The sequence below is a fragment of the Mesoplodon densirostris genome, chromosome 4, assembly GCF_025265405.1.
Source record: "Mesoplodon densirostris isolate mMesDen1 chromosome 4, mMesDen1 primary haplotype, whole genome shotgun sequence".
Classification (NCBI taxonomy): domain Eukaryota; kingdom Metazoa; phylum Chordata; class Mammalia; order Artiodactyla; family Ziphiidae; genus Mesoplodon; species Mesoplodon densirostris.
In genome coordinates, this window is record NC_082664.1 from 61,769,412 (window position 1) to 61,797,393 (window position 27,982).

Sequence of the window (27,982 nt, forward strand, 5' to 3'; positions counted from 1 at the left end):
TATACATAAGTTAAAACAATAAATTGACACTTTACCTTTATTAAATCAGTCCCTAGCCCCACACCCTAAAGATCAAATCGGCAAAGAATACGAGGCTATAACAAGGCTACTTGTGGTACTGGTTGGAAATCTAAACTCTTTATGGTAGACGCTGGCTGCCTACCCAATAGCCCCTCTCCCCTGTTTTCTAACAGAACCATCTTTGGTAGGAGTGCTCACCTAAAAAATTACATTTTCCAGCTTTCTTTATAAGTAGAAAATGTCGTAACTCTGGTAAATGAAATATAAGTTGAGGGTTTCTTGTAACACTTTTCTCCCCTGTTAGGACAACAAGAAGTGGTGGTACCTTTTTATCCTCCCTGGAATGTAGGTTCGAAGTAAGAGATAAAGCAACCAGATCATGACTAAAAAGATGAAAGCTATACACTAACATTGATGAAGGAGAAATCTGGATGCAGCCTAGGATATTTAAGGTATTGGACAGCTGCTGCACCAGCCCTGAATTTCTCAAACCAGAATCAGTTTATGAGAAACAAAAATAAATCCCTAATTTTTAATACCTCACTTAAGTCAAGTTTCAAATGCAATATTAACTGATAGACTCATGACTTGCAACCCAACTCCTGGGAACTTACGGTCAAAGTAAGGAAAGAGTTATGTACGTACAGGTATTCACGGTAGCATTTTCTATATTGAATTAACACTGAAAACAGATTAGATATCCAACAATGAGAGAATGTTTAAATTATGGTAAAATACAACTTAGACTACTAGGCTACCATTTAAAAATCAGCTTTTTGAGGACATAATAGTAGAAAAGATTCAAATATAAAATTACATCTGTTCCTTTCATAAATAGTGGAAAAACTATTGGTTGCCTGATCAACAGTTATTCCCAATCCCCTTTTCCTTTTCCATCTCCCATTAGAAAGACTGGAAAAGCTTACAATTTCATTTCCCCACTTTTCTTGGGGCTAGAGGTAATAATTGTATACACTCATGGCCAACAGGTGAACATATCCACAGTGGATATGTACGAATGACTGTGGATATCTGGAGAAGGTTTTGCTTTTATGAGAACAGGAACAGATGTGGAAGGCTCTGCCTCCTTCCCCGCTTTTCCTGTCTTGAATACAGACACATTGCTCTGCACTGCAGTGGCCATCTTACCATGAGGGAAAAGCTAAAAGACTCTTAGAGAACTTAGTATCGTGGAGTCACTGAACCAACGCCAACTCCCCTAGACTTCTTGTTATGAGATAAAAATAAATTCCTATTTGAAAAATCATTGCTACTTGGATCTTCTGTTGCTTAAAGTAGGAAACATTCCTACCTGATATAGAAATAGGTAAACTGGGACTTCCCTGGTGGTGCAGTGATTAGGAATCCACTTGTCAATGTAGGGGACACGGGTTCAATCCCTGAACCGGAAAGATCTCACATGCCGCGGAGCAACTAAGCCCATGTGCCACAACTACTGAGCCTGTGCTCTAGAGCCTGCGGTCCACAACTACTGAAGCACGCGCACCCTACAGCCTGTGCGCTGCAACTACTGAGCCCACATGCTGCAACTACTAAAGCCTGTGCACACTAGGGCCCATGTGCCGCAACTACTAAGCCTGTGTACTGCAACTACTGAAGCCGTGCATCTAGAGCCCATGCTCCGCAACAAGAGAAGCCATTGCAACGAGAAGCCTGAGCACCGCCGCAACTAGAGAAAGCCTGTGCGCAACAATGGAAACCCAACACAGCCAAAAAAAAAAAAAAAAAAGAAAGGAATAGATAAATTGTAAGTGATATGAATAAAAGATGTGACAGGAAAATTAAAACAGTCGACCTTTTAGGGTACTACTGAAAATTACTTGTAAAGAAAAAGTTTTGTTTATACAAGAAAACATTTAGGGGCTTCCCTGGTGGTGCAATGGTTAAGAATCCACCTGCCTATGCAGGGGACATAGGTTCAAGCCCTGGTCCAGGAAGATCCCACATACAGCGGAGCAACTAAGCCCGTGCGCCGCAACTACTTAGCCTGCACTCTAGAGCCCGCGAGCCACAACTACTGAAGCCTGCGCACCTAGAGCCTGTGCTCCACAACAAAAGAAGCCACTGCAATGAGAAGCCTGCGCACCGCAATGAAGAGTAGCCCCTGCTCGCCGCAACTAGAGAAAGCCCACGTGCAGCAATGAAGACCCAACGCAGCCAAAAAGAAACAAAAAATTTATAAAAAAAAAGCATTTAAAAATAAAAGTATAGAGCTTAAAGGGAAAATGTTAAGACTAATTTGTTGCTGACTATGAATATACATGCCATAGAATCTAGATTACCTTAATTCTAATGCTAAGGACATTTATCCATTGTCTTTTGTTATGTTAAATAGTCAAACAAAATTTAGTAACCAAAACACATTTTCAATAAAATTTTATATGTGTATATGTGAATAAACAATGAAACAGCACCAACGACCTCTGTACAATTTCGTCATACAGTTTCTGTGCAGGATGCTTCACCAATAAATCATTCAATTTGTTTTAAAAGCATGTGATTACAGAAAACTATTTAAACTGTTCAGCAAAAACTGGGTAACATCTTTCAAAGAAACCTCAGATACTCATACCAACACAATCTATCTTCTGAATATCAACTTGAGTTGCACAGGTTAAGATGAAGACGCTTCACATAGTGCTGAAGATGTGATGCAATCTGTACTTGAACTGGCATTGCACTTCCTCAGACTTAGGCTGTCTTCATTACAAATATCTTCTATCCCTGAGAAATCAGCTATTATCAGGATGGCTCATCAGCTAAGTCACGTTGGTCAAAATACCTGGTGAAAAAAAGAATTTACACAACAAAGGAAACAATAAGCAAAACAAAAAACCTATGGACTGGGAGAAAATATTTGCAAATGATACGACCAACAAGGGTTTAATTTCCAAAACATACAAACAGCTCATACAAGTCAATAACAAAAAAAAAAACAACCCAATCAAAAAATAAGCAGAAAACCTATATAGACATTTCTCCAAAGAAGACATACAGATGGCCAAAAGACACATGAAAAGATGCTCTGGGCCTCCCTGGTGGTGCAGTGGTTGAGAGTCCGCCTGCCGATGCAGGGGATACGGGTTCGTGCCCCGATCTGGGAGGATCCCATATGCCGCGGAGCGGCTGGGCCCGTGAGCCATGGCCGCTGGGCCTGCGCATCCGGAGCCTGTGCTCCGCAACGGGAGAGGCCACGACAGTGAGAGGCCCGCATACCGCAAAAAGAAAAAAAAAAAAAAAAGAAAAGATGCTCAACATTGTTAATTATTAGAGAAATGCAAATCAAAACTAAATGTGGTATCACCTCACACCAAGCAGAATAACCATCATCAAAAAGTCTACAAATAACAAATGCTGGAGAGGGTGTGGAGAAAAGGGAACCCTCCTTCATTGTTGGTGGGAATGTAAATTGGTGCAGCCACTATGGAAAACAGTATGGAGGTTTCTTAAAAAACTAAAAATAGAATTACCATATGATCTAGCAATCCTGCTCCTGGGCACATATCCAGAGAAAACTCTAATTTGAAAAGATACACATACCCCAGTGTTCATAGCAGCACTATTTACAATAACCAAGACATGGAAGCAACCTAAATGTCCATCAACAGATGAATGGATAAAGAAGAGGTCGTGTACACACACACACACACACACACACACACACACACACACACACGCACACACAAATGGAATATTAGCCATAAAAAAGAATGAAATATTGCCATCTGCAGCAACATGGATGTACCTAGAGATCATCATACTAGATGAAGTCAGACAGAGAAAGACAAATACCATATGATATCACTTATATGTGGAATCTAAAAAATGATACAGGGCTTCCCTGGTGGCGAAGTGGTTAAGAATCCACCTGCCAATTCAGGGGACACGGGTTTGAGCTCTGGTCCGGGAAGACCCCACAAGCTGCAGAGCAACTAAGCCCATGCGCCACAGCTACTGAGCCTGTGCTCTAGAGACCGTGAGCCACAACTACTGAAGCCCGCGCACCTAGAACCCATGCTCTGCAACAAGAGAAGCCATTGCAATGAGAAGCCTGTGCACCGCAACGAAGAGTAGTCCCTGCTCGCCACAACTAGAGAAAAGCCCGTGCACAGCAACAAAGACCCAACGCAGCCAAAAATAATAAATAAATAAATTAATTAATTATAAAAATTTAAAAATGATACAAATGAACTTATTTACAAAACAGAAACAGACTCACAAATATAGAAAACAAACATAGCTACCAAAGGGGAAAGGCGGGGGAGAATAAACTAGTAGGAGTTTGGGATTAGCAGATACCAACTACTATATACAAAATAGATAAACAAGGTCCTACTGTATAGCACTGTGAATTATATTCAATATCCTGTAATAAACTATAGGGGAAAAAATCTGTAAAAGAATATATATATGGATAACTGAATCATGCTGTTGTACACCAGAAACTAACACAACATTGTAAATCAACTATACTCCAATTTAAAAAAATTTAATGTATACTTAAAAATATTAACTGCAGCACTACTTGTAATAGCAAAAGACCACAAACAACCCAAATATCCATCAATAAATGGACTGACTGAATGAACTATGATACATCTACACAGGGGAAGACTATGAGGCTTTTTATTAAAAAAAAAAAAATGAGGAAAATATCTGCACTGCTACCATGTGATTTCCAGGATCTATTAAGTGAAGAAACAAGGTACAGAATGGAATGCTTAGTATGTTATGTTTTGTAAGCATGTGCAGAAATGCAGATATATTTATATATATTTGCTTATATTTTTTAAAAGAACAGTGAATGGAAGGATAAATCAAAAATTAACAATAAAATGGATAACTACAAAAGGGAGAAAAGATGCTACAGAGGATAAAGGTGGATGCTAAAATGCTCCAAAATGTACCTTGAATTATAATTTTAACTTTGGAACAATGTAAATATTTTATGAAATTATAAAACAAGATTAAATAAAAACAGAAAATCACCAAATGAACTTTCTCCTATACTAGGTTGGTGGCATAACCACACAGAGGAGGATAATTTCAAGTGATCTTAAACATGATGTTCTGATATCCCTAGTGAGATATAGCAGTGACAAAGAGAACTGCAAAGAATTTTTTAAATGTACAGAGTGAAGTCAGAAAAACAAATATCATATATTGATGCATATATGTGGAATCTGAAAAAACTGGTATAGATGATCTTATTTACAAAGCAGAAATAGAGACACAGATGTAGAGAACAAACGTATGGATACCAAGGGGGGTAGTATGAATTGGGAGATTGGGATTCATATATATACACTATTGATACTATGTATAAAATAGATAACTAATGAGAACCTACTGTATAGCACAGGGAACTCTACTCAGTGCTCTGTGGTGACCTAAATGGAAAGGAAATCCAAAAAAAGAGGGGATATGTATATATATATACATATAGCTGATTCACTTTGCTGTACAATAGAAACTAACACAACATTGTAAAGCAACCAAGAAAAAAAAAGAATTCTTAAACTGATTTCAATAGTTTTATTATCAGTAATATTGTTAGTATTATTCTGAAACTATTATGTGAATATTACAGGATAAAGCCAAAAATTATGTTAATATTATTAGAAACCAGAATTTTGAGCACAGAAGAACAGAAATAAAACATTAAATAAAAATCAAGTAGTCTTAACTTAGAACTGAAATATTAATTTGAACTCATGATTTTATTTTTCTCTTTCTAAAAACTACATAACTTCCTAGCTCTGTTCAGTGAAAAGGTCTAAATGCAATGACCAAACGAATAACAACTAGCTTCCCTAATGTCCAAATTGTGGACTCTAGACACCATTTTCTACTTTAAAACAGGAACCAGCACTCCCAGGAGAAAAGAAAAGACTGATTCCAGATCTGGAGCCAAGTGTCCAAGATACATCTGAGTCATTCTGGCATACTAGAAAGGAAGAAAGCCGTAAAATAAAAAAGACCACTAAGGTTATATAACAAAAAGCATAGAAATTGATCTGAGGGGCTCCCACTGTCCAAAGATGGAACAATTTGAGCATCAAAAAGAATAATGACTGCAATATTCCTTTACCTGAATGCAATGGTCAACTTTATCACCACTAAAAGTGGGACAATTAGACATTATATGCTTCCTGATGTGACACAATAGCACGCACACATAGAGTCTTGTCAAACAAACAAACATACACATTACATATAATCAAGCCTCTAGACCTACCTACCAGTTTACAGAAAATATAGAGGATAGATGAACCATTAAATACCATCATGAAGTTAGCTGTCAAAACCAGAATGTGGGAAATTTTATAAGTCAAAGGACCCGGCTTCTTTAACAAGAAAATGGCAAGAAAAACCCAAGAGGTTGATGGGGATACTTAAGAGACATATTAGACAAATGTAATGAGTGCATTGCACTTGGATCCTGATTTGAACAATTCAAATGTAAAAAGACATTCTTGGGACAATTAGGGAACATGAAACATGGACTGGACATCAGACGATACTATGGAGTTATTCTTAAATTTATTAGTTATTCAATAAATTTGTGATACAAATACTACAGTCATGTGTTTTAAAAGCCCTTATCGGGCTTCCCTGGTGGCGCAGGGGTTGAGAGTACACCTGCCGATGCAGGGGACACGGGTTCGTGCCCCGGTCCGGGAGGATCTCACGTGCCGTGGAGCGGCTGGGCCCATGAGCATGGCCGCTGGGCCTGCGCATCCGGAGCCTGTGCTCCGCAACGGGAGAGGCCACAACAGTGAACGGCCCGCGTACCGCAAGAAAAAAAAAAAAAAAAGCTCTTATCAGTTAGATACACTAAAACAGGAGAAATGACATGTCCAAGATTTGTTTAAAATACAATAACAAAACAGTTGAAGCTGGGTTATGGATTTATCTTGGGGGTTTATTCTACATTTTTATGGTTTAAACAACTCCATAATAAGAAGCTTAAAAAAATAATTACCATTGGTAAAACAATTAAGGCAGCTAACAGTTACTGGATCCTTTCTGAATGGGATCCCACTCAACTAACGAGGTATTTCTATGAATTAGCAGTTCTTGCCTTAAAGATACACAAACAAACAAAACCAACAATAAAAAACCCTCTTGGGTTTTCTGTCATAACAATGACAGATACTTACATTGAAGCTGTTACTGCAAAGAGTCAAGGCCTACGTTATCTTTTTTCCAAGCTTGCTATAACCTTCTATAAGTTTTCCTAAGTGAAGTCTATAGAACTGTCCTAGAACTTTTCTGTCCTAGAACTTTTTTCCATTTTTACCTTTCTGAGGAAAAAAAAAAAAATCATGACCCAATACACTTGGACATTTCTTCTCTCATAATTGTATAATATTATAAAATATCAGTCAGATGATTTTTTTTTTTTTTTTTTTTTTTTTTTGCGGTATGCGGGCCTCTCACTGTTGTGGCCTCTCCCGCTGCGGAGCACAGGCTCCGGACGCGCAGGCCCAGCAGCCATGGCTCACGGGCCCAGCCGCTCCGCGGCATATGGGATCCTCCCAGACCGGGGCACGAACCCGTATCCCCTGCATCGGCAGGCGGACTCTCAACCACTGCGCCACCAGGGAGGCCCCAGATGATATATTTAAGTTTCTGGTTCCATTAAGTACTAGCTTACTGAACCATCAATTATCGATACTTAATCTTTATGAACTGGTGTCCACATCTGTAAAGGAAAAAAACCCTGAGTTGTTTTAAGAATTAGAGATACAGTATATTTGCGCCTAGGGCAACACTGTATCCTCTCATTTAATCCTTACTACCAACAGATGAGGTAGGTATTAATTTTGTTTGTGATCAGCATAGTTAAGGGCTTAGTTCTGGAGTCTGGATCTTAGCTCTGCCATTTACTAGTTCTGTGATGGTAAGAAAGTAGTTTAACCTCCCTCTGCCATGGTTTCCTCATCTGTAAACTGATAATAGTACCTACCTTCTAAGGATTAAATGAGTTCCTATTTTGAAGCACTAAGAAAAATGCCTGGCACAAATTGCCAAGTAAGTGTTATTTATCATCATTAGCATAATTACTGTAGATAAAGAAATTACATGCTGAATGTGTGTACACTCTAAAAAAGTGTCTTGTCTGGGGGAGGGAAAAATGAACACAGGATTACTTACCCTCCCAATATTAAAAATACTATAAAGCTTTGAAAAGTTATTGGCATTGGAATAAAAACACTGACAAATGAACAAAAATATCAAGTCCAGAAAGAGACCTAAAATAAATATGTGTGTGTGTATATATACACACACACAAGAATTTAGAATATGAAGACATTTTCAAATAAATTCCACGTGAAATTTTAATGTAAGAAATAAAATCAAATGTATACTAAATAAAAACATGCCCTGACTGAAAATGAACAAAGGACAGTAGCAATTAAAAAAAACTGCAATAAAACATATTCTACCCTTACTGATAATCATACAAAAGCAAATAAAAATAATTTGTATCTTTTTATTATCAGAATGGAAATATTTATATCAACTGAAAACGCCCAGTGCTGAATAGGAGATGGGCACTCTCATTGACACTTCAGTGGGAACACAGAGTGGTATGATCTTTCTGGAAGGCAAACTGGCAATAAATATATCGGTTTTAGAAGTACATGCAAGCCCTTGGGACTTCCCTGGTGGCAGAGTGGTTAAGAATCTGCCTGCCAATGCAGGGCACACGGGTTCGAGCTCTGGTCTTGGAGGATCCCACATGTGGCGGAGCAACTAGGCCCGTGTGCCACAATGACTGAGCCTGCACTCTAGAGCCCGCAAGCGACAACTGAGCCTGTGTGCCACAACTACTGAAGCTCATGCGCCTAGAGCCCATGCTCCACAACAAAGAGTAGCCCCCGCTTGCCGCAACTAGAGAAAGCCCTCGCGCAGCAATGAAGACCCAACACAGCCAAAAATAAATAAATAAATATAAATTAAAAAAAAAAAAATAGAAGAAGTACATGCAAGCCCTTTAACTTATTTCTAGGAATTTATCCTTTGGAAAATACAGAGCTGTATGTACAAGGATCTTCAATGCAGCATTATTTATAGAAAAAAACTAGAAATAAAGGGAATTGTGATAACACAATACTGTTTCCTTATACCTCAACTTCCTCATTGTAAAATGGAAACAATACTCTCTACGTATCATAAAGCAAGAAGCCAAGGATTACTTACCTGCTAACCAAGCAGATTAACAAATTCAAAGCAGGAACCCTCTCATCATCTTTGCTGTCCTAAAAAAAAAAAGAAAAGAAAAGAAAAAAGAAAAAGTTTAAAATGTAGTCTGTTATCCCTTAATATTTTTGAAACAAGTTTCAAGATGGAAAACATGAGCATTTTATTACAGGATAGTAATAATCACAAGGAATAGAAAATGTCAAAGAAAAAGGAGAAACTGTAGAGTTAATGATTCCTTGGGAAACATCTAAGATCATCTTTTAAAGAAAGGTCCTGAATAGGTCCTGAAAAGAAATAAGAGTTGAGGGCTCTAAGGAGGATAACTTGGGAGAGATCTTCTTCCTGGTTCCAAGTAAAGGAGCAAAAAAACCCTGTGTCCTAACTGGGCACGAAGGGAAAAAAATTATATAAAAATACTTTAAAGAAAATATCCCAGATGAGAGTTCTCAATTACGATGGAAGTAGTTCCTGAACTATACATTTTATAAAGTTCACTTTAAATATCTGTTAAAATGACAGACCTAAGACACATGGAAGGTAGTCTTACAGAGTATGAAATTTATTTTTATACATTTCAAGGAATAGCCACAATAACTCACTGAGTAATGTTATAACAGACATGTCATACATTATTCAAACTTGGGATACACTTCAATGATGTCAGCATATTCAATTCCTTTATGTGCCAAGAACTTAACAATATAAATAAAACATATTTCCTGCTGATAGCACAGAAGAGGAAATATCCATATCAGCTTTAATTAAAGGAAAAATGTGTTAAGTGTCATAAAAAAGATACAAAGCATACTGGAAAAACAGAGGATTGAAGAGATTCTTTTTAATTGTGAGGATTAGGGAAAGTATCACAGAAAGTGATAGGATATGAGCCAGACTGTGAAAAGTAAATGGTATATAGATGCAGATTAGAAGAGAGTGAAAAGGCACTTCTGGAGAGGGAATAAAGTCTAGGAACATAGCTTAGGGAATATTTAATGAGTAACAAGTACATTTTGCTCAGAGTACAGGCCATATAAGTTAGTTTGTGCCATATCATGGATATTTAATGAAAATATTTTGTAGTAGTCAATGAAGAACAAGTATACATTTTTGTGGAGGAGTAAAGAGGAATACAAAAAACTCAGAAGTGGACTTAGTCTGGCATCAAATTAATTTATATTGTAATGCTGCAGGTATGAGTTAGAGGAAGGGTCTGACTGGAGAAATTCAAAATAATTATTATGCCAGACTGTTAGCTGACCACTTTGGCTTCTTGACTCCCCTTATTATTTAGCTAATGAATCTCATTTTTAGCTGGGCACACTGCCACCCAACTAAAGTAAACATTTCCCATAGCTCTTTATGGCCATGTGACTAAATTCTGGCCAATGAGCTATTTTGGCCAGATGTGTTTGTAGAACCTCTAGGAAGGCTCTTTGGAGGGGATGACCTTCTTCTCTTCTTTCCAGCTTCCTATAGTGAAATAAAATGGCTGAAGCTCCAGCAGCCATCCTGGATTATGAGGTGAGCTTGAGGATGGAAGCCACATGTGGCAGAACTCAAAGGCCTGGGTCGCTGCCACCTTAGATCTAATCTGCCTACCTTCAGACTCCCTTTGTCTGAGAAAAGCACTTATATTTTATTTAAGCTACTGTTATTTTGGACTCTTCTATTATGTAACTAAATCTAATCCTGACTAATCAAATATTCCATGTTTTCCTGTTTCATTGAAATCATTCTTTACCATTACATAAATTGGTGAGCGCTTCTGATTTGAAATATTAAGTTTGAACTTACCACTGAAAGCCTCACTTCAGAGCACCTTCTTGCAAGCTGCCGAATCAGTGAATGAGCCTCCGGTAATAAAGGTTTTTCAAGACAAGCCAATAAAGCATAAAGCCATCTTCCCTATATAGAATTTAAAAAGTAATAAGTAAGCAAACTGCATCATAAGTTTAACTTATAATCACTGAACTGTACCTCAGAAAGGTCATATCAAATTATGTTTCCACCAGCAGTATATATGACTGAGTTTATTCTGAGCAACACATCACTTTAGGGGAAACCTGAAGAATATTAGAACAAAGTTTAAATAGCAATTTGTGTAACACACTAAGTTAGCTCCTCAAGCAACCCCAAATCAACAAGACTTTTTCTTAAACAAAAAGATTCACATCTGGGGGTGGGTGGGATAAATTGGAAGATTGGGATTGATATATATATATATACATATACTATTGATACTATGTATAAAACAGATAATGAGAACCTACTGTATAGCACAGGGAACTCTACTCAATGCTCTGTGGTGAAGTAACGGGAAGGAAATCCAAAAAACTAACACAATATTGTAAAGCAACTATACTCCAATAAAAATTAATAAAAAAAATAAAATAACATTAAAAAAACGATTCACATCCAGGTTTCTTTTATAAAGAGTGAGCGGGACTCTCTCCTACATGAAAAAAGCTGGTATACATTTAAACTTGACTCAAACTTTCTGGGATAAATTTACAATATAAAGCTGGCATTCAGGTATTCAAATGGCCTCTACACTTAGAAGGTGCTTAAATCTCTACTGATTGTCTAAGATGTATCTATACTGAAAGATTCCTTTTCTCAAAGTCAGCGAGCACACTGTGACAATACTAAAAAATAAAAGCAAAACTAAACAGCTGAAAACCTTCTTCAATAACATCACACTTAGTTGGCAAAATAAGGTGGTATTTCTCAAAAAATATTAGACAAGTAATCCCAAGAAATAATTAAAAGGTCCCTTTTTCTTTTTGCTAGTTTATGATAAGCAAACTTCCTGTGACACAAGTTTTTTTTTTAAACATTGGTATTCTCAGTACTAGAGTTCTAATGGTATGGTTACTTAGAGGAATTGAACACTGGTTGATTTAAAAGACAGATTACTCAAAATAAAACTCAAAAGGATTAATCAGGTTAAAATTTAGTAAATCAGCTATCACTGGTTCAGAAACACTTTAAGGGTTCCTCTGGCAAATATAGCCACACTTTTCGGCAATACATTTTCATTAAATTAACATGGAAAGCCAAAATTATCACCCTCTTGAGTGGGTAACCTTTAAAAGCTAAAAAAAAAAAAAGTCCCAAAAATCTTACAATAGAGTTAAAAAAATAAAGACTAAAGGAAGAGAAGGAAAATACGTCAGATAAATAATACTGCTAAAAGGTCGCTGCTATCAGACAGGAAGAACTGATATAGAATTTAAAACTCAATATCTAGATTCCAATGAAAAAGTAGCCTAAGAATATGAACCAAGTTATCTAATGAAGATGTAGCTAATATATCAACCCATGGAAAAAGTTTTGCTTCACTGATAACGAAAGAAACATAAATTATATTTACTTTGAAGTACTACTATATATTTACTAAATTTGAAAAACCAAAACAAATTATAAAGTGATAGCTTGAACCACATGGAATTGTTGAAAATCAAAAGTTTCTAACCTACAAAAAGGGCAATTTCATATGGTTCAACTTAAAGTAGGGTTGTAGGGAAGAGAAATTTAAGAATCCATTGCTGATGTCATTATATACAGGTTCAATTCTTCTGTAAAGCAAGCAGGATGTAACAAAAGCTTACAAAACCTTGATCCAATAATTCTATTCTAGAAATATCCTGAGAAGTAATAAAAAAGAAAATCAGTATAAATGTTTATAATTTAGTCATGACTGTAAAATATAAGGAAGAATCCAAATGGTCAATAATGAGAATCAAAGTAAACCACAGACATTTAGACAACAGCAATTATGTGAATTACATTATCATATAGAAATATATATGTGAAATGTGAGCTAACAAACCAGAATATAAGGGCTTCCCTGGTGGCGCAGTGGTTGAGAGCCCGCCTGCCGATGCAGGGGACATGGGTTCGTGCCCCGGTCTGGGAGGATCCCGCGTGCCGCAGAGCGGCTGAGCCCACGGGCCATGGCTGCTGGGCCTGCGCGTCCGGAGCCTGTGCTCCGCAACGGGAGAGGCCACAGCAGTGAGAGGCCCGTGTACCGCAAAAAAAAAAACCAAACCCCCCCCGCCCCCAGAATATATACATTAGTAACAACTATGTAAAAGATATGTCTGACCACTCAATCGAAAACAGTGACTTAAGCACGGATTTTTTTCCCCTTCAAAATTACATGTTATATCGTAGAGACTTAAAAGAATGAAAATATAAAAATAAAAAATGAAAATCCAGTGATAAAGAATATAATCATTACACTTATGGAAGAGACTTATCTAAGCCACCTGGCTGAATGGCAGGCTGGGAAACTTATACACTGTACTGTAATGTTGCTTTATCTGTCTCTCCCAGCAGACTATAAGCTTCCGGAGGGCAAAGATTTTATCACCTATTTTGACAGGAAGTTTTGGAGCCTCAGATACACTCTTTTGCAAATATCCTCAATTGTGAAAAATATTTTTAAATTAAATCTAACTCCAAAGGATTATAAAATTTCTTATTAGGGGATTAAGTGGGTAATTCATTTATATAATGTCTACCAAATTTACCCAATTTTGAAGGTGAAAAGTAAGCTGTGAGTGTAAAGCAATAAAATAGAGGGGTAATACAGCACAGTTGTTGAGAGTATAGCCTGACTGCCAGGGCATGAGTCTCAGTTCTGCCAGTTATAATCTGTGTAACCTCAAGCAAGTTACTGAATTCCCATGTGCTCCAGTTTCCTCATCTGTAAAATGGAAATAACAGCTCATAGGTTATCAAAGGATTCAAGGAGTTATTATATATAAAATCCTTAGAACAATGCCTGGCACATATATTTGCCATTATTGGTATTTCTGATATTCTTTTGTGAACTGGATTTCAAAGCCATTTTAGAAAATGCATTTCAAAGTTCTTTAGGTCAGTGCTATTTGAAATGGGGTCTGCAGACTGGCCAGTCTGTTTGTTACTGATCTGTGACAAGATAAGCAGCTTCTCCCAGGATATAAATCAACATTTAGTTGACTTTTTTTCCCCAATGCAAGACTATCTCAATGAAGGAAGTAGTATGTTGATTTACATTCTAGTGTAATTTCCTTATTTTACTGCAAATAACCATTGCTTGCGTTACACATATAGTTGTATGTATATGTATAATACATATATATAAATAATGTAGAGCCATATCTTATATATAAGTATATAAATTTTGTCTGCATTATGAAAAGAAAAAGATGCAGTACTACCAATTCTGGAGTAAAGTCTCTTTCTCCAAACCAATTTATCAGATATTCCAAGACACTAGTTACTGTTGCCTAAAAAAGGGGGGAAGAGATGAAAGAACAGTATTAGTAACACAACACTGACAAGTTCAACCTGAGTTTCATTAAGTTCAGTTAGAAAGCAACTCTTATGTTTAAAATGGCCTCTTCTTTAGGCTTCCAGAGAAACCTGTGACTCTAGTAATTTGATTAGATGGCACACTCAGTGAGAAGAGGCTTTGTAGACAAATATTCTTATATACTTTCAATTATCAATACCTTGGTTTAAATCCTAGGATTTAGTTTGTAACTACTAATTTAGTTCGGAACTACTTAAAAAAAATTCCACATACTCTTAAAAAAAACCTTTGCATAAATACCTTCAGCTTGTTTTCATTAAATCAGAGTACAAATCTAAAGACAAAGTTAGCTAGAGAAAGATCAGTTTTAAGCTATATAGATAGAATTATCAAACTGTTGAAAATATTCGTGGGCTTATTCAAATATAAATGGACACTTACAAAAATCACTCTCATCAAATTTAGTATAACTACTACAGCACCTTAATGTAAATGATCAAGTAAGTAAAACTGTCAGCCAGTATATGATTTACAACAGAGTATGACTGTTATCTTCCAAGAGTACCCAATGCTATGTGAATGCAAAACAATCAAAGTTTTTATTTGCTCCTTAAATGGATAACAGAGTTCCTAGTTCTGAAAGACTGAAGAACCAAAATCCATATTTCTCCCCTTTTGATCCAAGAAATTCAAATTTCATTCTTAATGAAGTGTGTAGGACATCTGGAACTAAAAATAGCAATCTAACCTTAGTATTTATTTCAAATCCCAGAATCTAAGACTTATAACTGAAATGTATACATGTGAATAGTTTAGCACCATGATCAAGAGCATGAGTTCTGAAATTAGATCAACCTGGGATTGAATTCTAGTGTTGCCATTAAAACTTGCTGAAAAACCACCTGCAAGTAACTTAATCTCCAATTTTGTTTCCTCCTCTAGTAAAAAATGGATATTAATAATAATTTCCCATATAGGGTTGTAGTGAGGATTAAATAAGAAATGTTAAAGAGTTTAGGACAGGGTCTCGCATACTGTAAATATTTAGTAAATGTATTCAAATACCTTAACAAACATTGCAAACAAAAGAATGCATAAATTCTTATTAGATTTTACCTGATTCATTCTGCTAACAATACTAAGCAAGGGAGGAAAACCAATCTGAAAGAAAAATGAGACTGAAATTTACTAAATGGTATTATGGAGGCAGGGGGTGCATTTTTTTCAAACTGGTGAATTTCTCAACACACTGTTTTTTAAAAACAAAAAACAGATAAAAGTAAATTCTTTCATTATCCATTACAATAAAACATTCCATGAACTATTATGTTGGTAATGCCCAAGAAAATAATGTCTTGAAATTTGAATATGTAAATTTAAAAATAATTATTTTAGTAATTAGGATGTTAAAGCATGAAATTGAAAAAAATGATACTAGGATATTAATATGTTGTACACACTTAAATCTTTAGCTAAAGCTAACATTTTTAGGAATTAAGGGCACTTGAATGAGTTCTTTCAAACCTAATCTGCTTCAATTAAAAAGTCCTTTGGAGTTTAATGTTGGGAGCCTTGATTATGAAAACAGTACTGACTTGTGAGAAACTTAAGAGGACATGCATTAAACTCTTGTGTCCTTAAATGGTTCTTTCATGTGGTATATATTTCACTTGTATGTATTTTGAAATAACAAACTAAATAAATATATATTCATTCTTTGTCAAATTAAAACATTTTGAAATGTAACATACGTTAGGGATATTATACAAAAGAACGTATGTTGTATAAGAAATAGTGTTAAACTAGCTCCCTCAGAGATCTGAATCTGTCTACACTCCCACCACCATGTGTAGGAGGGCCTGTTTTCCCAGCCCTTGTTAACACAGTGTGTCAAACTTTCTTTACCAGTATGTTATCTGAAAAATGCCAGCTCAGTGGAGTTACAAGCAATATTTTTATTATAAGTGAGTTTGGGCATCTTCTCATATAAGAATAATTTGTATTTCCTTCTTGTGAGATGTCTCTTTATATCCATTGCCTTTTTTTTTTTTAACTGGGGTCTTGGTCTTTTTTAGTGATTTTTGGAGGTTTTACATTTGCAGGATAAACTAATTTTAAATGGGAAAAACACAATGTAGCACCACATAGAAAACAATAAATACCTATTCAACAGAACAACATAGTATAGGGAGTTACCAGTAATGCAGATGTGTTCAGTGGGTTCCATAAGAACATCTGCAAACTTGAGGGCAGGTGAATCCTGAAGGACAAGAAGCAGCTGGCCACATAATTTATGATTAAAATAAAGCCATGTGAAATTTAAATATACCCTCAACATTTTACCTCCAGAATATGCAATTTACTAAGCATTTTTAAATACCTAGTTGTGTCATATGTTTTCCTTTGTTTCCCTGACTACTCATAACTCATTGTTTGACCCACATCTACTCATTAAAAAAAAAGAATCCTAACTCACAAAATTATTAAACAGCTAAAACATACACTGTTTTAGAAACTAGGCTGCCAATTTTTAAGTCAAAAAGACAATAAACTAAGAGAAAATATTGGCAAATATTTTCTGTAGAGAGCCAGAAAGTAAGTATTTTAGGCTTTGTAGGGTACACACTGTCTCAGTCACATATTATTTATTTATTTATTTTTAACAACCTTTTAAAAACATAAAAACAATTATGTTTTTATGTTTAGCTCATGACTATACAAAAAAAATCTGCAGACTGGATTTGCCCCAGGTTGTAGTTTGCTGAGTCTTTATACTAAATCATGAACCAAAATTATGACCTTTGTTTGTTTGTTTAGCCACATTATCACCTACTTGTACATAATCGATTCCAGGACTTTCACTTGCAGCTGGTCCAACAGCCCCTTCAGCACATAACCTCTCACCCAGACAAAATTTTTTCCAGCCTTCTTCATCTTCAGATTTTGGCTAAAAGAAAAAAAAAAAAGAACTTATTTACTCCTATGTATTTTTTTTTTTATACTGAGCAGTGAAAAAAGAAGTGAGGATTCCTCCATATTCTCACCACCTCAACACAAAGATATAGTGCCTGTTATGGAGTGAACTGTGTGCCCCCCAAATCTGTATGTTGAAGCCCTAACCTCCAGAATGGGATTATTAGGAGACTGAGCCTTTATAGCAGAGACTAAGTTAAAATGAGGTGGTTAGGGTGGGTCCGAAGCCAATCTGACCAGCGTCCCTGTAAGAAGAGGAAGTCTGGACACAGAGACATCAGGGATGGGCGTGCACACAGAAGACCACGTGAGGGCACAGCAAGGAGACGGCCACCTGCAAGCCGAAGAGAGAGGCCTTGAGAGAGACCCACTGACACCTTGATCTTAGACTTCTAGCCCACAAAGCAGTGAGAAAATAAATTACTGTTTGTTAAGCCACCCAGTCTGTGGTGTTTTGTTATGGCAGCCCTAGGAAACCAATACAGCACCCAAGTGGTCACACCATAGATGGGACATGTTTAGTTTGGATCATACTTTAATGGACACTGACAAGCAAGAATGTGTTCAAAGGAGGGTGATAAAGATGGAAATTGGTATGGAAAAAAAATACACTAAGAATGCTTACAAGAATGAAGGATGTTCATGCCCTGGAAGGAGACATGATTACATACCCCACATACTGAAAGGGCTGTCCAATTAAAGGAGTAGATTTATTCTACATTGTCAGATGAAAAAAAGTAGGACCATTCAGCTCAATATGGCTACCTTAACAGAACAATTAAAAATTCTTTTTCTGAAAAAATTTATTAATTAATTTATTTAAGTACAGTTAATTTACAATATTGTATTAGTGTCAGGTGTACAGCAAAGTGATTCAGTTAACAGAACAATGGGTTTATTTGGGCACATCACCTTGCAAATTATTTTACATATATGTGCAGTTTTTCCCCCACCCCGAGGATAAACAGCTTTCATTAGATTCTCAGAATGAATATGAGACCCCTAAAACATAAAAACCCATTGTCCTGGAACAATTCATCTTTTCCCATTACTCCACTGGTCAGAGACTGTTTCTGCTTCAGGTAGCATTGAAAACCCTAATTATTAAATATAGTGGGTGCTTAATAAATGATTGGATCAATTGATCAATCAATGTTCATATTTACATAGTTACTATCACCGCATGCTTTAAAAATTCATTTTATTATTTACATAATGTTTACATCTGCCATGATGAACATATGTTATTGCTACGTAATAGTCTACTGTTTTGATGGATGATCTTCATTTATTGAATCAATTATGTTCAGTCATTTCTTTCTTGACAAAATTATATTGTCATAATGTTACTAATGAGCTTCGTTTTGAATTAGTAAGTATGTACCCAAAAGTCCTTAGACTGAGCAAGAAAAAATATATCTACCTACCTACTGCCCTCTCTCTCTTCTTACTAGGAGGCCTCACAGCACAGTGAAAGGCTTTAGAGTCAGACAAAGTTCAGTCTGAATCTCAGTTATACCTTTTATGAGTTAAATGATCTTGGGCAAGTGATGTTAGTGCCTACCACACTTTTCCTAGAGCAGAGCTTCCAACTGGTATACAGAAACATATAGAGAGGTTACACTGAATCTCTTAGCTTTCAGCTGGTAGTTTAGGCTATGGGAGCAGCCTCCTCCATTTATCCCAATGTGTCATCACGTAAAAGATGTCAGGAAGCACTGCCTAGAAGAAGCTTCTAAAATCTGAAATCTATGAACCACCTGAAACAGTAAGCAAAATTGTATGCGTAGGTACATTTTTTCCCTCTGAAAATAAATACCTTTCATTTGATTCTCAGAAAAACTATAAGACTCCCTAAAAGGTTAAAAGGACTATCCTGGAACAATGTGTCCACCTCTTTCCCAACACCCTTTTTTACCCAGTAGTCCACACATAGCATATTTACTAAAAAGATTAAAATTATATCTAGGATGATAAAGTAAGAAATACTACTTTCCAGTAAGCATGGCCAGCTTTACTGAAATGTCACTCACTGATACTGGCACCATTACCTCATGAGGCAAATCCAATAAGCCTTTATTCAATCTTTTTGTAAATACTGAAAATGTATTTAATTTCCTAAAAAGCAAATGTCTAGAAGAACCTTTAAAAACTTGTTAAGACCGATCCAAAGTGTCTCAAGATGTAGATTAAAACTGTCATAAAAATAACTTGCATTACTGACTCTATCCTTTTCAGGCTACTAAGATAATGGAACTGTTACTATTAATGATACATGGGAGAGAATGAAAATAATATGGATTAAACAAGTGAACCTTTAAGAACTGGAAGTAAATATGGACTATATTAAATAGTTATATACTGTACAATCTAAACAGAGAAACTTACATACCATGGTCACATTACTATCCAACTGCTGTGATTTCCAGTGACTTCTATGTCTGTTCACACTCTAAAGGAAGATAAGGTAGACAAATGATCTTCAGAGAATGGATAACTCAAAAGAAAGCAATTGCTGCACAACATTCTAACAATTCTAAAACTTGGAAAATATGTTCAACTGTATTATGTCTAATGATTATAATAATTTGGTAATTGATTCATGAATATTCTTATCTTTATACACTAGAAACCCCAGTTTTTCCAACTACAGTCTAAGAACAGAAATAAGTCTGAGGGAGGGAGGGGTTTAATTTGATTAAATGATTAAAGTACACCTACCTGCCGAACAGTTGAAAACTGTGCCACTTGCTGCTGTTGCCACTGAAGAGTGGGGGAATACCCTTCAGGAGCAGGCTGGCATCCTGAAAGCTAGAGATCAGTTCATAAATGTTAGAATCAATGTTAGTGTTATAACTAGAATCTCATACCCCTGCAAAGTAAAAGCAGAATCAAGATGAAAAGCGGATAATAAAGCAAATAAGACGATACAAGAAAGAGTATTTTTTGCAGATGTAAAAAAGGAGGCAACTCACTTTACTATTTACGTCTGAGTTTAAAACATTAGGAAAAGACTCTTATATAGTCACTTTAGTAAGAGCAATCTGGAATGGTTTAGAGTTGGAGTTTCTAAGAAATCCACATGACGTGAGACTCGAAGATATAATCTAGTCCTACCTTTCTACTGAATATAATAGCAAAACAGTTTGAAACAAAGAGAGATATAAACCAAATAAACAATTTTGGTATAAGCAGAATGTACTCAAATAACTTCAGATGCTTGACTTTATAAGGGCTACTTCTACTTTCCAAAACAGCACAGAGGTCACAACTGATCACATAATGCCTTGAAATAAAACTTAATGTGGTCACTTTTTAAAAGCCAGGTATACAAGATATCATCTTCCATCAACTAAAAACTTCTGAAAAGGAATTATATGAAACATTATAGTGTCTGAATTTAAATCTCCTGATTATAAACATCAGATAAAGGAATTACTTAGAACATAAAAGAAAAAGGAATTATCACAATTTAAAAATTGCTGCTCTCCTTCCACCTTTGGTTAAATAGCACCTCCTAAAACAGACCTTCTGTGGCTACTCTATCTAAAGTAGTTCTCCCAGTTACTTATTGGTCATTATATGTTACTTTTTTTCACGACAATGGTCGCAGTATGTAATTAATTTGTTTTTTTTTTTACTGTCTTCCTCAGGAGAATGTAAACTCTACAAGGGTAGGGACATTTTCTGTCTCATCCTCTGTTGTATTCCCAGTGCCTGGCACAATATAGTTGTTTAGTAAAATATGTGTTGGATAAATAAATGAATGAAAAGGTTCACAGTGGGCAAGTAGGTAGAAAAGTGTGATATTTGGGTTTCTATTTTTAAAAAACAAAACCCAGTCAAATTCAAAACATGCAAACTACACTAAGATTAAACATCAGCCTGATAATAATTATGAACTGGAAAAAGGTACCTTAAAAATAAAGGATAGCATAAGTAACCTATTGAAAGGCTCCTTTAGGATTGGATCATGTTCCTGAAGTATTATGAGCAAATCTCCACGAATTCCAGGGTTACTGAAAGCCTCTCTGGAGGCAGTAAATGCCAGCTGTCCGTTTGGGGGGAAAAGTACAACTTAGTACGGAGTAGTCAAATCTTACCTACATCGTAACTGATACTGTCTGACACTATAGGAGAGCCTTGGTCTTTTAATTTGTGGGAGGGAAAAAAAAATCCCCTGACGGGTAATAAAACTCACAGAAACATTCACACTTTGCTTCCTTTTCAACTTCTTTGGGTCAATTTGAGCTACCACAACATCTGGACATTGAGCTGCTTCGATCCTACAAATAAGAAATAAGTACAAAAAACGTGATTACTATTGTTCATGTGTAGTAAAACAAGCAATCCACTTCTACGGTTCATTATAAAATCAGAAAAAAAGTTCAGAATTGCAATCGAGGTACTAAACAATGTATTTCTGAAATTATGTTGACTGAAAGCAAGATTTCTTATGTGGAAGAAATCTAAGAGCACCTATATTGTCACAAGTAATCAGATTTAACAAAATTAAGTTCATAGAAACTCGCTCACGCAAAGATGTAATCAAGGAATTTTGTTCCGACAGTGGATGGGGGACGGGAACAGAGGTGGGGCTTTATCACACTTAAGGATCGAGCGGGGCACTGGGCGCTATGCCCAGGGGCGGAAGGACAACCAGCCCACCCGCACAAGGTCAAATCACTCACTGGACCCGCCTTAGGTATTCTTGGGGAGTCCTCGGAGGTACGTTTGGATCAAAACTGTCTGTCAAGTCGCAGGGCTCCACTGGCAACAGCCGGGGCATCAACTCTTCCACTGCAGACTCCGCAGGTACCCACGCCATAGTTTTCAATCCAGCCTGTCCCACCCAGCGCATGCGCCAGGTCTGGGTCACAGCGCAGGCGCACATGTTGTCACCTTTGGCGCTGAGTTGAGCAAGAGGCTGGGCTTAGGGAGCGTAACTGCGCATGAGCGAACCTGCTGATTGTCGTAAGGTTAAGGCTCCGGTTGGGTAATGAAGACTGCGAGGCTGGTTCCTAGTAAAAGTAGTTCGGAAGTTTTTCTGGGTATTACGCTCTATACTCTTCTAAGACTGAGGGTTATTAACTTTTATGCATCCCTAGTAGTGAGGGAACTTCAAATGTTTTTTAAATTAATGACCAGGTTACTGTGATTATCATTTATTCAGCTCTAAATTCTTAAACCGCTGATAGACGCATCACATGCATTTCCTCATTTAAGTTTTACAACCTTTTGACGTAAGTTGTATTATCCAGGTTTTGTAGGGAAGGAAATCGACCGAAAGAGGGGTTAAGTACTACAATCGTAACTTTCTCCGAAAAAGGAAAACCAATTCAAACCCAGATTTATCTGACGCCAAATGAATGTAAAATTAATTTCCCAGAGTAATTTCTTGTGCTTGGCTGAGCCAAAGATCACTTTATATTTATCTGAAGTGAATATTACTACTAGAGTAGCCATCACTTTTTCAGAAATATCTCTTTCCTTAGTGCAAAGAATAAAGTTAATGCCAACACCTAGAAGTTATCATTATTTATCTTAGGGCCAATCTTGTGAGGGGGTACTTTATTTCCATTTTGCAGGTGAGGAAACAAGGCAGAAACGGATTAAGTTAACTTGTGCTGGGTCACAAATTGCAAGAAACAGTCACAGTACTATATCTCAGTTTTTCTAAACAAGCTGTGAGTGAATACAATTGACTTGTTTTCTAAGGTTTGTTTGTTTTTAAGGCTTTTTTTTTTCTTTTCTTTAAAGCACTGTCTTTAGCTTGCAAGCAATCGATTTCAAAACCAGAATGTAACTTTCTAAATTGGAGACAAACTAAGGACAGTCCTTAGGTTAAGAGCGAAAGAACTAGAGCTTATGAATGGTAACTAAACAATTGGGAGACCTGGAAAGAAACTGCTTGGCTTCAAACTAGAAAATTATTTGATTAAAAATTTTACTAATTTTGGAAGAAACAAACTTATAAGAAATATGGAGAAATGCTCCTGTCACCAAACGTTTGGGAAATGATCAAGAACAAATTAGAAAAAAAACAGTGTGTCATTTCTGGACTTTCCTACAAATATATATACAAATATATATATATATATATATTTGAAACTATCTTATTAGCAAGAAATATGGAGAAATACTGTCACCAAACGTTTTGGTAATGATTAAGAACAAATGGAACAAATTAGAAAAACTAAACTGTCATTTCTGGATTTTCATACAAATACTCTTTTTTTTTTTTGAAACTAGCTTATTAGCAATTTATCCCCATTTTTCTGGAGAAAAGGACCTAGTAGACCAGCCACAAGGGAACAATTCTTAATACTGGACTCCATGTATAAGTGCGTGGCAGAACTACACAGGGATGAAGGGAACAAGGAGAGGAATAGCAGAATGGAACAAAGGTTGTCCTGGGAAATATTAAGAAATTTTTTTCAAAAGAAAATGTGAGTTATAAAGTACATCAGTGATTCTGAAATGGTGCTAAAAATTTAAGTACACAGGAATAAATTCATTCAAGAGAGAGGAAAGTAAAAATTTATAAGGGTTACTTTCTACTCATTAAAACTAATCTGACTTAAAAGAATTAAGGAATGAACATTGGGACACATTTTAAATATGCTTATAATTTGGAAATTGCACTAAGTATTTTTGAATGTTTCAGTGAGATATGGGACAGTTGAGAAGAAACTATATTTGGTTGATGAAGTTATTCTGAAAAAAACTTAATTTTTAGAAAGCTGAACTTCTAAAACTATAATAACCATTTCATTTAGCCTCTTTCTAGGAAGAACTATTCCTAAGATACCAAACTGCTTCTGGTGCCCCATTTTCAAAGATTTCCAGTCACTTCTTAGTTTACAGTGGAAAGACTTTTCTGTTTCAGTGTTTCTCACATTGGTGGTTGGCTGTAGGAGTAGTATGAAGGTTGTGAGAATAGAGCTCAATGGCTATTTATTGACGATGATGGCATCTGCTAAGTCAAAATTACAGAGCTATATGCAAAATTTGTCCCTGTATTTTATATCCCTTTAAGCAGCTCAGTTATTTTCAAATGTTAGTGTATATAAGAATTATCTGGAAGAAATTATTTAAAATACAGACTCCTGTGTCCTATAACTCTCTTCCTCCAGTTTCTGAGTCTGCTTATTGGTTGTAGGACTCTGAAATTGAGATTTTTAAGAAGCATTCCAAGTGAGAAACATAGCTTAGCCTATCTGTTTAATCTTTTCCCTCCCTATTCTTTAAGATTTACTACCCTAGAATTTCTCCTACGTTACCATACTTTGTCAGTTCTTTTCTCCTTGGCTACAGTCTAAAATTTCACTTGCCTCTTTATGCCGTTGAACTTTAATAAATTCAGTCATTCAATTAATGTTTATCAGTTTTCTATTATGTGTCAGGCACTGTGGTAAGCATTGGGCTTTATTAGGTGATCTGGGGACAGTGGAGCTTTGCTGTCAGGAAATGGGGATAATTCTGAGGAGTCCAGCTCCTGGTTAAAAACCTATGTGTGGGGGCTTCCCTGGTGGCGCAGTGGTTGAGAATCTGCCTGCCAATGCAGGGGACACGGGTTTGAGCCCTGGTCTGGGAGGATCCCACATGCCGCGGAGCAACTAGGCCTGTGAGCCACAACTACTGAGCCTGCACGTCTGGAGCCTGTGCTCCGCAGCAAGAGAGGCCGCGATAGTGAGAGGTCCGCGCACCGCGATGAAGAGTGGCCCCTGCTTGCCACAACTAGAGAAAGCCCTCACACAGAAACGAAGACCCAACACAGCAAAAATAAATAAATAAGTTAATAAACTCCTACCCCCAACATCTTCTAAAACAAAAAAAACCTATGTGTGTTTTTTTTTTAGGCCTGACTATACGCAATTACAAAGGCTTTACCTGGCAGGATTCACAGGGAAACCTGCCCTCTCCACACCAGACTTGATGCTCCCATTCAATACATTGCAGTCTCTGAAGGGAATTGCAGTCAACAACCCAGCCCTTCCTAGCCAGCCATGCTCTAATGCACTGCTGCATTCCTAGCTCAGGTGTTTCCACTTGGAGGTCTGCTTCTTGGGAAACTTCACCTCTCTGGGTCAGTACCCAGTACTTTTCCACTCCTAGGGCTGCCCCCATCCCCACCCCCAGTTCCATAAATCTGCAGGAGTCTTTTGCTTGGGACCCCCTCAACAGTAATATGACCCTGAACCAGTCATGCCATTCCATGGGGGTAACGGAACAGGGGGAGTCTGTGCTTTCACCAGGTTTAGACTCTTGCTTATACAATCACAGTAAGTGATTACGGGCTTCACTTTTGCATTCATTTTGGCTCATTGTTCCTTTGATTGGCTTCTCTGACACCTGGGAGCTCAGTTCTCTCTTCAGCTCGTCTGAACACTTGACAAATTCTGTGATTAGGTATTTTAATCACTCTTATCTAGAAAATAGAAGAAAGAAGGGAAGCTAATGGTGTAATTGGTAAAGAAGCAGCAGTCACTCATATTAGCCAGATTAGGGAGGTATTCGGTCATTTTGTGGTTTGGACAATCTTCTTGATTTTGTCAGACTTCAGAGACACGATTACAGAGTGGTCTTGTTTTTGTCATGATCCTTCAGGGTTCCTGAGTATTCTTGTCTGATGTTGGTGTGCTGTGATATGGTTTAGGTTCAACAAAAGAATAATGTGGCCTGGCTGTGAGTGCCTGGGCAGCTCCTAACAACAGCTGGGGCCCACTGATAGAGCCAGGCCAATTTCAGGCTCTCAGAAGCTGCTTTTTTCTTTCTTAGGGCTATATGGGGCCAAATGTTTTATATAGATTATCACATTCAATCCTCACAATGTATTGTTATTCTAAGTGGTAAGTATGATTGTTATCTTTATTTTCAGATGAAGAAACTGGCTCAGAAAATGTTACATACCATGCCCAGGTCATACAAGTAGGAAGTAGATGGAGCTGAGATTCTATCTTGGGTGGTCAGACTTATGAACCATTGCTCTAAAAATTACTATGCTCCACAAGATACAGCTCAGCACAAATGAGAGGCTTTATGGCCCACTGGTTGTAGATTAGAGAGAGGCAATTAAGTTAGAAGCAAGGGGATCCTAGTCACACCCTCTGGGCATGAGCAGAGTCAGTCTCTTTATCTCTGTCTGAGAATGCTGTTCTTAGGCTTTGGAGTCCAGATCCAACAAAGCTCACTGATGCCAGAAAATTAAGGTGAAGTCTAGTTTAATTATGGAACACAAAACCCAAAACTTTACTCCTCTTTTAAAGTAAAAATACAAATCTAGCTCCTTCCTTTTAAAGTAGGAGTTCCGTTCTTTGCTACATGGTTTTAATAATTCTTATGTTCTTTACAAATCAAATAAACATTAGATAAAAAGAAAAGGAAAAAAACGTCTGTAGATAACCATGTTTTGTTTCTCTAGCTATAAATGGTTTAAGAGCAGATCATAGGATTTCATTTGTTTAGTTCAATTAAATGAACTCAGTAATAATTCTGGAGTTGGTCAGAGTGGCAGAATGAAATGGTATTGGAGTATAATACTGGTGGGGCACTCCGTGGAATAGAAGCAATTGCTGTTTGAACAAGAGCTAGAAATTTTTTAAAATTTATTTATTTTATTTATTTATTTTTGGCTGTGTTGGGTCTTCATTGCTGCGTGCGGGCTTTCTCTAGTTGCCGCGAGTGGGGGCTACTCTTCATTGCAGTGCGCAGGCTTCTCATTGCGTTGGCTTCTCTTGTTGCAGAGCACGGGCTCTAGGCATGCAGACTTCAGTAGTTGTGGCGTGCGGGCACAGTAGTTATGGCTTGCGGGCTCTAGAGCACAGGCTCAGTAGTTGTGGCGCATGGGCTTCGTTGCTCTGCAGCATGTGGGATCTTCCCGGACCAGGGCTCGAACCTGTGTCCCCTGCATTGGCAAGTGGATTCTTAACCTCTGAGCCACCAGGGAAGTCCCTACATTATTTATTTTTGGCTGCGTTGGGTCTTCGTTGCTGCACGTGGGCTTTCTTTAGCTGCGGCGAGTGGGGACTGCTCTTCATTGTGGTTCATGGGCTTCTCATTGCGATGGCTTCTCTTGTTGTGGAGCACAGACTCTAGGCGCATGGGATTGGTAGTTGTGGCACATGGGATTGGTAGTTGTGGCACATGGGATTAGTTGCTCCACAGCACATGGGATCTTCCCAGAGCAGGGCTTGAACCAGCGTCCCCTGCATTGGCAGGCGGATTCTTAACCACTACACCACCAGGGAAGTCCCTTCTGCCCATTTTTTGATTGGGTTTTTTTGTTTTGTTTTGTTTTGTTTGTTGTTGTTGAACTTATGTGTAATTTATTAGTCTTATTTACTATTATTATACCTGATATGATTGTAGTCATTGTGTGTGCAGACTACAACACCAGACAGATATCATATATATGGACTTGACACTTTGTCGATGCTGAGTATTACT

The 27,982-nt window shown here is 37.1% G+C and overlaps 1 protein-coding gene across 2 annotated transcripts; it reads right to left on the bottom strand.

Moving 5' to 3' along the window:
• Positions 1-2,405: 2,405 nt before the first annotated feature.
• Positions 2,406-22,422, bottom strand: GEMIN2 (gem nuclear organelle associated protein 2). 2 transcript variants are annotated; one of them, XM_060096292.1, is made up of 10 exons: positions 22,234-22,422; positions 21,735-21,819; positions 20,255-20,344; positions 19,926-19,985; positions 17,394-17,507; positions 15,677-15,721; positions 14,466-14,534; positions 11,050-11,160; positions 9,253-9,311; positions 2,406-2,824 (listed from the first exon to the last, which is right to left on the bottom strand). In XM_060096292.1, the coding sequence occupies exons 1-10, from the start codon at positions 22,392-22,394 to the stop codon at positions 2,785-2,787; spliced, it is 834 nt and encodes a 277-aa protein (XP_059952275.1). In that variant the 5' UTR covers positions 22,395-22,422; the 3' UTR covers positions 2,406-2,784. The 2 variants fall into 2 exon arrangements, with proteins under 2 accessions (XP_059952275.1, XP_059952274.1); XM_060096291.1 differs by having other exon boundaries at positions 22,225-22,418.
• Between the last annotated feature and the right edge of the window lie 5,560 nt (positions 22,423-27,982).